Consider the following 15327-nt stretch of genomic DNA (forward strand, 5'->3'; position numbering starts at 1 on the left):
TTCAGTGCATTTGCTCTCATAGCTTATTCACTAGAAGAGCCCTTCTTCTCATTATCTGCATAGTAAACTACCCTTAAAAAAAATAAACTGGTTTGCCTCAGCTATGAAGATTTTCCTATCCTCCAGCACTCTCATTTCAAAAGAATGAAACACTCCTATCTTTGAGATTCTTTTTCCTGTTCATATATCTATTATATGCAATTATTTGTTAAAATTTATGACCTAATAGACTGTAATTTTCCTTCAAGTCAGGATTATTTTTTATTCATGCTTGCACATGGTAGACATTTAATAAGTGTCAGTATAAAAAAAACTAAGAAAGGGAGGAAATAAATCAGGAGGGAATATAAGAGGAGAGATGCAAATAAAAGAAATAGGAAAAAACAGAGAATGAAAGTATAAAATGAAAAAGGAAAGCAAAAAAATAATATACCAGTGAATAAATGATAATACTTACTGAGAAATTCTTATAAACTAAATCTCTGTAGGTGCTACAAAGATGCCACAGCGCCTGTCTAAAGATCACAGGACTTATTATTTTCTATTGCAGTTGCTTCCTGGACCATGTAAAGTAAAAACTGGTAAGAAAGAGAATCTCCTAATTCCTTTTCCTCTGTGGTGGAGAATGTGATTCTTGTCATACCTAAGTCCTTCTTACCTGGCAGGCTTCTGCCTGATCCCGAAGAGCTTGCATACTGTTTCCAAAAGCCTTCAGATCCACTAGAAAGGCCTCATGCTTCTTTAGAAGAGCCTGAATTTGTTGATGGGAAGATCATCAGAAGCAAACACAGGAAGAACACTAAGCGTCCCTGGGGAGTGTTTCAACTATTGTTTTGTGTTATACTTATTGTCCTAATTCCTGGTAAGAGACACTTTCCACATATAATAAATTTTTTAACTCTAAATTTGCAAGTATCAAGAAAATAAGAGTTAAATGAACAACAATATCAATATATTTGCTTTAATCAAAATAAAGTCAAATTGCACAAGTGTTTTCTCAATGCACATCACAGTTGAAAGAGGATACTGCTGAAAACATTGCTTTGTAGGATTAAATATTGGCATAACTTTAGATGCCCATGTCAAGTATTTCTAGTGCATAGGGTTTGTGAAATACTATACTGGCTGACCATAGGACAATAAGCAAAACAAAGAAATGGATATAAAGGGTAATTATGACCTTAGAAGTTCTTCTTGCCCCAACGTGTCTGTCTGCCTGGCTTTATTACAATAAAGTAATTAAGTATGTGTTAAAACTATGGTTGGTTTGTGAAATCCCAAGCTCAGTCTGGGAAATTTAGGATGGGACCAAGACAGGCATAGATGTCTGGTCATGCCTTTTTGGGCTTAGATAATCTCTAAGAACTATGGCTCTCTGTGGGGTTAGGAAAATGTGGTGTATCTTTTGGGATTTCTGTTAACTCAGGTTATCCCAGCAGATGAAGGCCAAAGGTTATCACTCTGGAAACTCCGAAAAATCTGAGAAAACCTGTAGTTGTCACACAATCTAATCAGGTTCTAATTTGGTACTAATTTGGTGAGTACTAGACAGTATCCTTCCCTGTGCCCACCTTACCCCAGCTGCTTCTTCATCAGCCCCATAGTTAGTGTTGTCTACTATAGGTTCCCTCTCTCTAATCCATGCTTCTGCTTCATGCAGGTCAGCTAGATATTGCTGGAACTGGACATTGGCTTCAAGATCATTCTGCCGTCTAGCAGCTCGAGCCTGGAGAGATTCCATATTCTCATTCAAACTCTTGACCCTAGAGGCCACATCTTCTGCAGCAAAGTGTCCTATAGAGTAGTTATAGAAAAGGAGAATTTTACCCTCATTAATATCCACTATACTTTAATCCTTTTGGTGAGCTGGGAGAGAGAAAGGGAGCCATGAGAATGATGCTGCATGTAGTCAATGTGACATTTCACCTAAGTTCCTGGGAACTGGGATGTCATAAGTGAGATTAAGCATCAATAGATGCTAATGGGGGATAGGGTATATGTGTGGTGGTGAATTGGGTGGTACAATCTCTGATATACAGACTGAAAACAAAATAGCTATGTGTGGGTACTGCTCAGAGTTCCAAAAATGTGTATTCTCTAGCTTAAGCAAAAAATTCAGCAGATTTTCATTTCTTTTTTTTTAATATCAATGAATTAAAATTCATTCTTAGGATTGTGTTAAGTATGTTTTTTAGAATTTGGTGAACACCTCCACAGATAAACCAAGAAAATACAGTGAAGTGTCAGCAAAAATCAACCAGCAGATTTTCATTTTTACCCATAAAAGATTTATTACTGCAGGAATTGTTCTCCCATCCTAAACAACTAGAAAACAAGACACAGTGTAAGAAACAATGATTTTCAGAAGATAAGCAGAGGAGTGTGACTCCTGAGAGAAGGGAAAGAAATGAGCTATGCCTTATGACTGCCACAGTTTATGCCTGGGGCAGTCTGTAGACTGCAGTGCTGGGAGGACTAGCCCAAATAGAACTAGCAATCACACCATTCTGAGGAGACAGAGATCAGAGTTGGGGGAAGACAAGACAGCTAGAGCTTGTGGAGCAGAGTACTGAGAAGGGTGCTGTACTGGGGATGGAGTTTTGGGGATACACATAGAGGTCCCATGAAGTATGTGACTGATTACTCCTTTGCACACATGTGTCAGGAAGCTCTTCAAGGGTAAGGAAAAGAAGACTGGAAAGCAGTAGGCCAAAAAACTCCTAAGGTCACATAGGGCTGTGAATAATTAAAATTAGCTCCTGCCAAAGTGGAAAGATATTATAATACATGAGGTAGTATCCTCAGAAGGGTTATACCTTAGTAGTGAACTAGTCTCTAAATTAGTTCCAGAATAAAAACTTCCCTGGAAGAACCATAAGAAAGCAGATCCAAGAAGCTCAATGATTGCAAAGCTAAAGAAACAAAGACCACTACACCAAGTTATACTGTAATCAAATTGGCGCAAATTGGTGAAAACCAGTGATAAAAGAGTCAGAGGGAAGAAAGACTTTACATACAAAGGAGCAAAGATAGTAATGAGAGAAGACTTCTCACCAGAAACTCTGCAAGTCTGAAGACAGTGCAGCAGCATCTTTAAAATGCTCAGAGAAAGACAATATCAGCCAAGAATTTTATATCCAGTGAAAATGTGTTTCAAAAATGAAAGCAAAAGGAAGTCTTTTAGACCAAAACAAAAGCCCAGAGAATTTATTATTAGCAGGATTTCACTACAGGAAATGTTAGAGGAACTTCGTGTAGAAGGAAAATTATACAGGTAAAAGTATCAAAGTAGATAAAGGAATGAAGCCCTAAAATTGAAAAAAAAACTTCTCATAAATCTGGCACAGTGATGACAGGTCAATTCAATCTGAATCATACATACCTTCCTCTACCATTTTGTTTCCCCTCTCTGTTATCACTTGGATGCGTGGCTCATGGCTGGCAATATTAGCCTGGATGACTTGGTGTCTGTTCAGAAGATTCTTGGAGGAAATCAGGTCCTTGCCTAGAGATAAAAATAATTTCAAGGTCGTTGTTGTAGTACACAGAATAATAAGAAGCTATGTACTTCTTTTTAACTCTTGGACCTACAAGTTCTTCCCAGTGAAGTTCATTAAGTGGGCTTCCTAAAATTTATGCTGTTTGTCTGAATTAACTCTGCTCAGCTTTGTTCTTCCCCTTGCCTCTTTGTACTAAGAAAATGCATTATTCTACAAAAGACAATGAATAAATCACTCTTCTCTTTGGATGATAAGTAGAAAGGCACGTAACTCTTCAGCTCAAACTTCCAATAATTTCGTGCAACCAATTTTCTTTCAACATACTGTGGTATAAAAAGCAGGATCTTCTACTTGCTTATTTTTATGGATGCCAGAAAATTATTAAGTCCTCTAAACTAAAAATAACTGTTTTGTAGTTTTCTTTGTAAAGATTAGACATAACTTACAAAAAGTGCCTCACTCGTTGGTTAACACTAACAAGCACATAATAAATACTATGTACCGTTAATTTCCTGCTTCTAAAGTCCCCAGTTCCAGCTGTCTACTTCATCCTCCCTGTCTCCCGTCCACACCTCAACTCTCTTTCCTCCAAAATTTTCTTCCATATAGTTCACACTAAATGTCTCCAGAAACCCTCTATGCCTGTCTCTCCCTCAAAGAGATCTTTTCTGTTCTAGGATATTTTCCCAGACTAGCCCCTCTGTTGTCATATGGTCCAGCCTCTCACAGAGGTACCCAATACATGTATATTAAGTTTGCATTATATTTATGTGCACTTTTTTCTGTATTTCAATGCAAGTGTCCTGGCACTAACAATGGTGGACTGACTGATTCCAAAGGAAAGGAAATTATGTACTTTATCAGCTGCTTCACCCCTTTTATCCTTGCAATAGCTCATACATATCCTTGTGATAGCTCCCCTTATAAAAGGGAGTCACTGACAATATAAACAAAAACACTTGTGACCTCAAACGCTAACCATGACCGCTCAGCCAAGGACCTTGGCAATAACTTAGAGCAAGTAGCAAAATGATGGTTACTTTAGCTCTTCCCAGAGGCCTTAAATTCATGGCATTCTTCATGTCTGGTTTTAGGAGGAAAACTTCTCAGTATGAATTATTAAAAAATCTTTATTTTTTGGAAAGCAGGAAAAATGTTCAAGAGTCTAAGGAGAAAGACCTGAGGGCAAACTTTGCTACTGGATCCCAGATCCCTCAAACTATCTGCAGACCTTGGTCTTCTCCTTATGGCTCTGCCTGCTCAGGCTGTACGGCTGTACTAACCAAGGTAGGTGGAAGCTGCAGAAGGTTCAGTCTCTTGGATCCAGGCCTCCTCATCCTCTGTGTCTCTGCAGATCTGGTGCAGGAGGAGAAGGTCAATGAGCTTATTCTTCCGGTTGGCCAGTTGCTTTTTCAGGTCTTCAAACCGAGACACCAGGGACTCCTGCCTGGCCCGTACGTCCCCAGCATTGGGATGGCCTATTTCTTCAATATATGCTGCCAGGTCTGTGAGGGTGTCCACCTGATCCTGAGGAAGAAATAGAATCGGTGTCAGAAAATCCCATCATTCAGTAGAAAAGGATGAGAGTTTGGTATCTGGCATGGAGGGCAGGATGGGGGGTGGGTGGTGATGAGGAGAATCAGCTCTATACGTACTCATGTTTAAACTTCTAATCAAATCAGTGAAATAGAGTGGGAAAGTTTGCTACACTAAGAACCAATTCTTCAAGCTAAAGGCTGTTTATAAGAAAGTAGTTCTGAAACCACGTGTTAGAAAGGACAAAATATGTGTAGAATGTGCCAAAGAAATCAGGGAAACCAGAACTACAAAGGCTTGCTTGTTTGGGAGTAGTGATAAATTGAGGCCCCAAAGAAAAGAGCAGGAGGCTTCTTCTATCTCAGTTCCCTTTCCAGCCTCTTTCTCACCCTTTAAAATTAGCTGGAACTGTAAATAACAAGGAAATTTCTGAGGCTTACGTTTGTTGCGTAACAGGAACCATGCCTATGAGATGAAATGTGACGTTACAGAAACAAATGTCCAAACCACAGAAAGAAAAATTAAAAGGCCTTTCTTTGGCCACTAACTAGTTGTATGAATTTAAGTAAATAATGGTCCCCATTTGGGTCGTATCTGAGAAAGGAGGAAAATAGAAACAGAAGTTTGAAGGATCTTCCTAGAAATAAAATTTTAATCGTATTACTATATGGTAAAATACATACGAGAGATTCGTTTCATCTTTATTAATGAGGTCAACTGTAACTGGTCTAGCAAGAGCACAGAACACAAGATTTTTGTTTGTCTGCTTGTTTCATTTTGTTGTTGGAATGGGGGTGGTGGTGATAAGAGAAGTTCTTCAAAAAATGGATGAGCAGCAGGTATTGGTTTTACTTATTCTATTTTGCCATCCAGTGTTCAACCTACACAGGGTTTGATCTATCTCTTCTTAATTTGGAACAAACCATTGATCATCAATAGCTTCTTAAAATGTATACTCACTTCTCCATAAAGAAATAAAGGCGCCACAAAGAGTTAAAATTAAAATCTCCTACTAGCCAACGGTTCTCATCTCTTAGGACATTTTAACTTTGAAAAACATCATTGTGTAATAGAGTGATTTTCAAACATCATAATTGTTATCATGATTATGGTTCCACTGTACTAGTTGAAAGCTAATGTAGTGCAAGAGGCTTCAGACTAAAGAGATAGACTTGGCTGCTCCTCAGTTGCCATTTTATCCAGCTCTTCACCTGTTTTCATAATAGTTTCCTCATCGATATAATAAGGACTTTGGGCTAGAGAATATTCATGATCTTTTCCAGCTTTAATAGTCCGTAGCTAAAATTTTTTTTTGCAAGCATGATATCTTAGCCGCTACTCCAACTAGGAGTGTAACCAAGGGGAATCCTATGGGGCCTTCCCGGGACAGATCCCTCCCATACCCTCTGTTTTAGCTGCTCTTTGAAGTTACCAGGTAATAGTATCTGATGCATATTTCCTGACTTCTTCAGATGCTAATACCAGCACCAAATGGAAGAAATTAACTAGAATACTTGATGAAAATGAGCACATAGCCCCCAGACCTTCTGGAACTGAAGGATTAATAATGTTAACTGCCATGTTAGCTCAGCATCAACCAATCAGAGAATTGTGCATGAGCTGATCACATACCCCCACGATGCCCCCTCCCTCTCCTGGCCTTTAAAAATACTTTGCTACTCAAAATGGATTAAAGACCTAAATGTAAGGCCAGACGCTATCAAACTCTTAGAGGAAAACATAGGCAGAACACTCTATGACATAAATCACAGCAACATCCTTTTTGACCCACCTCCTAGAGAAATGGAAATAAAAACAAAAATAAACAAATGGGACCTAGTGAAACTTCAAAGCTTTTGCACAGCAAAGGAAACCATAAACAAGACCAAAAGACAACCCTCAGAATGGGAGAAAATATTTGCAAATGAAGCAACTGACAAAGGATTAATCTCCAAAATTTACAAGCAGCTCAATAACAAAAAAACAAACAACACAATCCAGAAATAGGCAGAAGACCTAAATAGACATTTCTCCAAAGAAGATATATAGATTGCCAACAAACACATGAAAGAATGCTCAACATCATTAATCATTAGAGAAATGCAAATCAAAACTACAATGAGATATCATTTCACACTGATCAGAATGGCCATCGTCAAAAAATCTAGAAACCATAAATGCTGGAGAGGGTGTGGAGAAAAGGGAACACTCTTGCACTGTTGGTGGGAATGTAAATTGATACAGCCACTATGGAGAACAATATGGAGGTTCCTTAAAAAACTAAAAATAGAACTACCATATGACCCAGCAATCCCACTACTGGGCATGTACCCTGAGAAAACCATAATTCAAAAAGAGTCATGTACCAAGATGTTCATTGCAGCACTATTTACAATAGCCAGGACATGGAAGCAACCTAAGTGTCCATCATCGGATGAATGGATAAAGAAGATGTGGCACATATATACAATGGAATATTACTCAGCCATAAAAAGAAACGAAATTGAGATATTTGTAGTGAGGTTGATGGACCTAGAGTCTGTCATACAGAGTGAAGCCAGAAAGAGAAAAACAAATACTGTATGCTAACACATATATATGGAATCTAAGGAAAAAAAAGTCATGAAAAACCTAGGGGTAAGACAGGAATAAAGACACAGATGTACTAAAGAATGGACTTGAGGATATGGGGAGGGGGAAGGGTAAGCTGTGACAAAGTGAGAGAGTGGCATGGACATATATACACTACCGAACATAAAATAGATAGCTAGTGGGAAGCAGCCACATAGCACAGGGAAATCAGCTCGGTGGTTTGTGACCACCTAGAGGGGTGGGATAGGGAGGGTGGGAGGGAGGGACACACAAGAGGGAAGAGACATGGGAACATATGTATATGTATAACTGATTCACTTTGTTATAAAGCAGAAACTAACACACAATTGTAAAGCAATTATACTCCAATAAAGATGTAAAAAAAAAAAATGCTTTGCTGAAACCCTTCGGGGAGTTCTGGTTTTTTGGGGCTCAAGCCCCAAAAGGAGATAGATGGTCCCCCAGGCTGGACAGTTTCTCCCCTGTGGACAGATACTCCAAAATAGCAGGAGAGAGGAGTTGAACCCTGCCTAGGTAAGAGCTAAAAAAACACATATTCCTCATTCTTGAAGTCAAGGAGACCTTCCAAACTACACATGTGCAGAAAGGCTCCCTGAAAGTAGAAAGGAAGAGGGCGCCACCCCATAGTAGGTGATGTCAACCTACCCATAGGTTGCTAAAATCCATCTTGGCTAAGAGATGTGCATGCACACAAGGGAGAACACTGAGATATACCAAATATAGACTCAGAACCAGAAAAAGCAAGATGATTAGCCAAAGGAAACCCGGAAGAAATGCCCCATATAAGTGATTCAAACTATCACGAGGGCGTGACTCTCTCTCTGAGCCCACCCGTGTGTCTATCCACACATACTCATTTTCCTCCTAATAAACACTTCACTTGTTTCACTACTTTCCGTCTCTCTGTGGAAATTCATTTCTACACAGCTGATGGGCCAGGGCCTTGTCACTGGCCACTGGTCCCTGGTTGTCTAGTGGCTAGGATTCAGTGCTCTCACTGCCTCAGTCCGACCTCAACATCTCTCCGGGAACCGAAACCTTGCTGCAAGCTGCTACAGGCTGAGACCATCTGAAATCAAAGCCACCCATTCTTGCATGGCCCTGCAATCAACCTTTCTCTTCTCCAAACTCCGAGATTTCAGTTTGTTGGGCCTCACTGTGTGTTGGGCACAAGAGCTTGTGTTCCATAACAGGAGAACAAATTCCTGGGGGTTGAAATTCCAAACTAGGGTCAAATACTCCTACTTATTACATGTTTACACATGCTGTTCCTCTTCTTTGTATGTTTTTAGTTACTTTTCACCAAATCTTTTCTTTTCCCTTCTTTGAAAATCTGTTCCAAACTCTCTTCCTCCATGTAGATTTCAAAGCTATCTTTATATGGTTTTCCTAACTCCAGCCTTTTACTTCAAACTCCATTAAGTCATACCTAGAGCTATGTAAGTGACTGGGTTTGCTTTGTTTATTTCTATTTTCTGTAGATTATTCTGTCTTTTCCTTTTAACCAAGAGTTACCAAAGAGCAGACATCATAAAAGTGTATTGTAACAGGAAAAATCAGTGGGACTTTGTAGGGAAGAGCAGAATAATTTTTAAATACAAGCTAGGATTCCTGGGACGAGAGATTGAGTCAGCTGAAAGTGGATTTCTGCTGAGTTCTCCAGAAACTCACATACAGTATCGATACTCTAGAAACGTATTGGATAAATTTATTTAAACTAACAGTCTGGTGGGATTTCAGCGGGTAACTCTGAAACTAAGAGCCTAGACATCTGCTTCTTAGTCCTGGCCCTGCTATTAATTTTCTCTGTGACATTAGGGAAGTTACTTCACTTCTCTGGGTTTCAATTTTCTTAAGAAAAATATAATGGTACGATTAAAAATATTTTCAAACTTTGAGTTGCAGGATGCCAGAATAGAAAGAGGAAATTTTATAAAAACTTTTATTTTACAGGTGAGGATACAGAGGTGTGAAAAGGTGAAAATATGCACCAAATATCACAGAACTAGTAAGTGATAAGGCTATATATAAAACCCAGGTTTTTGGATTGAGAGTACAGTGTTATATTTAGAAGAGTTAATAAAGTCTTACATCAGCCATGGGGTTCTGAAAAAAGACACAAGGCACCCAGGAGAAAGGCTGAATTAAAGGAGATATTGGAAAGAGGTAGTTGACCAACTACCTTTGGTTTCCTGCTCTCTCTCTGTTTTTTTTAAACGATAATTACTTATGATCAGTGTGCTCAGAACATATACAGGTGAGTTGGCCTATAATTGGCCAAAGAGCTAGCAACATACCTGACGAGCAGCCATGGCAGACTCCAGGAGGCCGTGTTTCCTGAGCAGATTCTTTATATCAGCCAGACCTTTCCCATAATCCTCAGACCTAGCCTGCCATTCCACCTCCTCCAGCCAGTGCTTCAGGTCTTCTGCATTATTTTCAAATTGCAGCTGCTTGTTAGCTTCATATAACTGAGTCCCTAGGAAAAGACAGCAAGTATAAGATAACGGATAACTGTCATAACTGATCCTCATTATATGCTAATACATGTTACATCAATTTAAGGAGCAATATAATATTTTGACCCTCCAGTGGGAAAAAGTATAACCGTCTCACATGTGATTATATAAGAACTTATCATAAATTTGTAGAATTCAGATGGTATTTGTTTTTGAAGATAGTAGTGTTCGCAAAACAAAGATAAACGATTTGTTCATTTCTTGTTGAGGTATAGTGCTGCTATGTTAGATTCTAACTATCTTGGGTATTTTCATGTCACTTGTTACTCTCTATTGAGACCTCCTTTTCAAAGGGATTCAAACACAAACACTGCGTTTTCTGAGAGAAGTATAAAACTTGGGGTTGGCTCAGTTTGAAATTTTGAAGTGTCTTTTCCTAAATATCTTTCTCAGAACTTTGCTAAGCTCCTCTCTTAGTGCCTCTCCTTCATCACCAACCACGCCTTACAATTTTTTCTTCCAGAGAATATCTTGATTATCCACATTGTTCTCAGCTAAATTCTTTATTCTATGATCTTATAGCAATTATTTGTGTTATTTCTGTGAAGCAATTACTATGATGTAGAGTAGCAGCTACTTATTGTTACAATCAAGTTGAATTTTTTTTTCCTAAACCAAAAATCAGGATGACATCCGACAAAATCAGTATAATGTATCTTTTCTATAACCAGGGCAGAGTCATGTCTATAGATGATGTTTATAACAAGGGGGATATGGACAGAGAAACTTCATTATTGGTGTTAATCATGGCAATTGATTAATTTTCCAAAATAAAAGATGAAGTTAAATTTAAGTAGAGGCTCTTCAAGCAGACATGGGAATTTTCTAAGAGCTTACAGCAAAACCTGAACATGCTCAGATAGGTAAAATAAGTCATCAAGCCCTATTCATAAGAATAAAATATCATGGGAACATCATATGGGGCACCAACAATATTTTAATGTCTAATTTTATACCCTGGGTCAGAAAACCTTGTTTCATCTATAGAACCAAAATATGTATAATATAATTTAAGGACACTAGTTTTAGGTGCATAGCCAATACTGAATTCATGGTATCTGAATATTTATTCAAAAGGAAGAAAAAAGTGAAGAAAACAAAAGTAATTTCAGTTGAAAAGACTTACCTACATGAAGAAAACATAAAATTGTGTTAATATATAGTGTGATATATTAATCACACTAATATATAGTGTGATTATATTAATATATAGTGTGATATATTATCACACTAATATATAGTGTGATAAATTTAGGTTAGATTTTAAAATTTCTTGACCAATACAGGAATACACAGGGAAACAAATGAGTAGCATCCCTTCTTATAGAAGTCACTAGGTAAACTCAAGGTGGTAAAGATGAAGAAGGTGGGTTTCAGAATTTAGGAATTTGTTTTCAACAAGACTCTGCTTCTAACCTTTCTGTGCTGTAGCCTCCAGCAATTCCGCCCAGAGTTTGGCAACTTCACTCAAACGAGCATCCACACTTTCAGAGGCATAATGGTTGCTCTCAATCATCTCCTGGCCAGTTTTCTGTATGTTATTGAGCTGGATCTCATTAGCTGCCAATTCTTCTTCAAAGACTTGCTGTTTTTGAACCTGGCTCTTCAAGTTCTGTGTATCCTGAGACAAAATGAAAACAATTAAGGAAAACCATTCCTTGAAGAATGAGGGGCAGACATTCTGAGGACAGGAATTTCTTTTCACTATAAATCTAACTGAAGTAAGAAGAGGATATACGGCAGAACTGTCCTAGTCCAAGTATAGAGGCAGAAGAGGCTTAGGAAACTGTGTGACCAATCCCTCCTCTATACAAATGACAGACGTGGCTAATCAACCCCTGAATTTATTTCTGTTGAGTCTGGATATAGTCTGAAGACCATTTTAAATACGACACCCCATGCAAGCACTAACAATCTATCAGAGCTGTCATGAAAGATGGAGATTATTTTCCATTCCTGTCCTAGTATATGAAACATCCATCCTTTTGTCCCACATACAGAAGATCTGTTTACCCTGCATACACTGGAACCATAACTCCTCAGGAGAACACAAGCACATAGTGCTGAGTTTTACAGAATGAAATGTACAGATTAGATGCTCAAAGTTCTATAAAAAAAAGTGAGAACAAAAGCATCAGAGGTACACATTTAAGACTAAATGATATCTAGAAAGTAAATACTGTGAATAGATATTGGCCTAGAAATCAAGAGACTAATTCTAGCCCTGATTATAAATGCAAAAATTTGTGAGTATATATGTGTGTGCATAATAGTTTATATTGTGAGTGAAAAATATGTGTTTTACACAAGCAGAAGGTAAAGAAACCTATGTATAGCTCAGAGATAATTCAGAATATTTTCAAAGTCATACAAACTAAGACAGGAGAGGGAGAGAATTCAAGCCCAGTTTTTACCTTCTCCCAAAAGAATTCATGCTTCTACCCCTTATGTTAAACTGCATTCTAAACATTGATTCTTGGCTAACCTTGGGTAACTCACTTCACAATTCAGATCCTTGGTTTCTTCATCTGTAAAATAAGGAGTTGTTCCTTTCCAGCTACAAAACCACATAAGTCTATATTATATCAAACCATTAGGTTACTTTTGAGTTCCGGATAGCTTGAATGTACATTATGATTAGACACAACATTTTCCTACTATAAGCGTGCAGAGGGCAACAGAGGGCTAAATAAGGAGAGTTCCTCCTTTTCTCCGTTCTGTTAAGGACCACTGGAAATTGTGCCAGAGAAAAGGGGTGATGGGCAACAGGGTGTAGGAAAACCAGAAACTTGATGTACAGTCTTGGAGGAGTCATTGCCCTTCTCTGAGTATCTGTCTCTCCATCTATAAAATGAGGCTCACCAGCTGAACGCTATTGTCCTTTCAGTTCCAAGACTAATTCCATGAAATTCAGTCCCAATGAGTATGTCCAGGGTCTGTAGTTTGTAAATCCTGCCTACCTTGTAATCTTCATCATCTGCCAACTTTTTCTTCTTGTTGATCCAGTTCTTTAGGTCATCTGAGTCCTGATACAGTTGCTGCAGAAGCAATGAATCCTCCAGCAATCTGCGTCGAGTGGCAGCCCTTTCACGTAAAGCATTCTGTCGGGCCAACAGCTGCAAAAAACATAAACAAACTCACTGTCAGCAAAATCAAATATGGATACATGAGATTCACTGCCCACCAAGGTTATCATGCTCTAACACTTTCCCTGATCCCGTGCATAAGCAGGCAGAGGCACATAGGGGACCTTGGACATACCCCATCCCGGATAGCAGCAATGTTCTCTGAATCATAATGGTCATTATCAATCAGTTTGGTTGCAGTCTTGTCTAAGGTCTGGAAAAAGAAAAAAAAAGGAGTGGTTTTCCCTCAGTGGCCACTGAGTAAGTGGCCACAGTTTGGCTAACTGTTTAAAAAGGAAGCATGACAATGTCGGAAGTAGACAAGTTTCAGGGTCAGAAGATCTAGGTCCTACTTCTGACTTCTGTTATAAATTGTATCTCAAAATGTATTGTATCTCAGGCAGGTTAATTACCTTCTCTATGTCACAATTTTTTTTTAATCTAGTTTACAGTAAATGAATCCTGATGTCACTATGAGGTGAATATCTGATCTAGTCTTAAATTTTTAAGAGGAAGCATTATTGATATAGTCACATCCAGTGCCACCAGTCTCTATCATCTATCTATCTATTCATCCTTCCATCCATCATATATCATATATCCTTTTATCTACATCTATATAGCTACATGGGGAATGGAGTCACAAATTACAGACATGAATTTTTACTCATATTCATTCATGATTCCCAAAATTGCTAGGGCTTAGGATGGATTAATTGATTGGGAATAAGAAAATGATCTAAAATAAACAATAGCATTTTATGAACTGTAATTTATTTTACACAGTTAGCTTTTACCAGTGAAAATCAGCTTAACAAGCATATGGACTGGGAATGACCATATTAAGCTCTGTACTGACTGAAGATTAACAGAGAAGACTTGGAATTTTGTTTTTAGTGTGGTTGTTGCTGCTGGTGGTGGTATACATGCACACGTACAAGGTTAAAGTCAGCACTGTCCTAGGGAACATACAGTAGATTGGACAAATAAAGTCTTCCTCACACTTCTCTGAGACTTGCTTATGTATTGACATAAGACATTTTCTGGGACATTGTACCTACAGTTCACAAGAAGACTACAGTAGCATTAAATGAGAAACACATAGATGAAGGTATACAGGAAAAAATAGATACTACTTAGATATCTAGATATTACTAAAGAAAACCAAATGGAGATATTATCAGAGGGGAAAAACTATAAAAAGTAAATAATACATTCAAACTTCTAAGTTATGATTCTATGTTGGATATGGATCCAATAGTTTCTACTTATACTGCAGAAAAAATAAGACAATCATGCACTTCATCGGAAAATATAAATGGCTCAAAATCTTTAAAACTTTCTAAATATGTTTTGTGGAATACAAATGTATTGATAAAATATGGGTATGATTATTTTTCTGGACGTTTTCTCTTTAAAGAACAACCCTCATGTTATGTCTGATAGTTATGAGTGATTCTAAGGATTGGTATTATATGAGATGATATGTACAAACATGAACCAATACCCAAACCAGGGCCCATTTCTTACTGTGATCTTCTCCTCCTGGGCAGTAAAGGCTTCCTCAAAGTCATCATGCTTCTGAAGAAGGGCTTCAACACTGCCCAAGGAGTTTCCCAAGTCCTCATTTTCCAGGAAGGCCTATAGAAGACAGAAAGATACATCCCAGCTGTACCTCACTGGTGGGAAACATTCCCTTTGGAATATCTCTGAGAAAGGAGTAAGGAAGGAGGTGAGGGGAATAGAGAGCAAGGTGGGAATTAGCACAAAGTAGGAGAGGAGATAGAGGCTAACATTTAGCAGCAGGAGGTTCAGAGTCCCTTCCCAATCTTCTCATACAACTTTATCACTTTTGTCTCTGTGTCTGAACCAACCAATCTAGGCACTATTCTGAGATCTCAAATACTCAAGAGGACCACTCACCTCCTCCAGGAAATCTCTCGTTAACCCTGCCTGACTCATTACATTTTCTCTTGCTGAACTCTTAACAACTGGATATTCATTTCACCTCATGTTCAGTAGAGCTTAAAGACT

The 15327-nt window shown here is 38.3% G+C and overlaps 1 protein-coding gene across 1 annotated transcript in view; it reads right to left on the minus strand.

Annotated features, from left to right (window-relative positions):
- SPTA1 (spectrin alpha, erythrocytic 1) overlaps positions 1-15327 on the minus strand; it is a 67680-nt gene that overhangs the window by 38117 nt on the left and 14236 nt on the right. The window contains exons 12-20 of the mRNA XM_060032283.1: positions 14824-14934; positions 13430-13507; positions 13129-13284; positions 11585-11789; positions 9947-10128; positions 4784-5027; positions 3383-3505; positions 1577-1794; positions 659-751 (exon numbers count right to left, since the gene is read on the minus strand). Of these exons, the coding sequence (XP_059888266.1) occupies positions 659-751; positions 1577-1794; positions 3383-3505; positions 4784-5027; positions 9947-10128; positions 11585-11789; positions 13129-13284; positions 13430-13507; positions 14824-14934 (1410 nt within the window). The remainder of the gene's footprint in view (positions 1-658; positions 752-1576; positions 1795-3382; positions 3506-4783; positions 5028-9946; positions 10129-11584; positions 11790-13128; positions 13285-13429; positions 13508-14823; positions 14935-15327) is intronic.

The sequence above is a fragment of the Delphinus delphis genome, chromosome 1 (assembly GCF_949987515.2).
Source record: "Delphinus delphis chromosome 1, mDelDel1.2, whole genome shotgun sequence".
Lineage (NCBI taxonomy): Eukaryota > Metazoa > Chordata > Mammalia > Artiodactyla > Delphinidae > Delphinus > Delphinus delphis.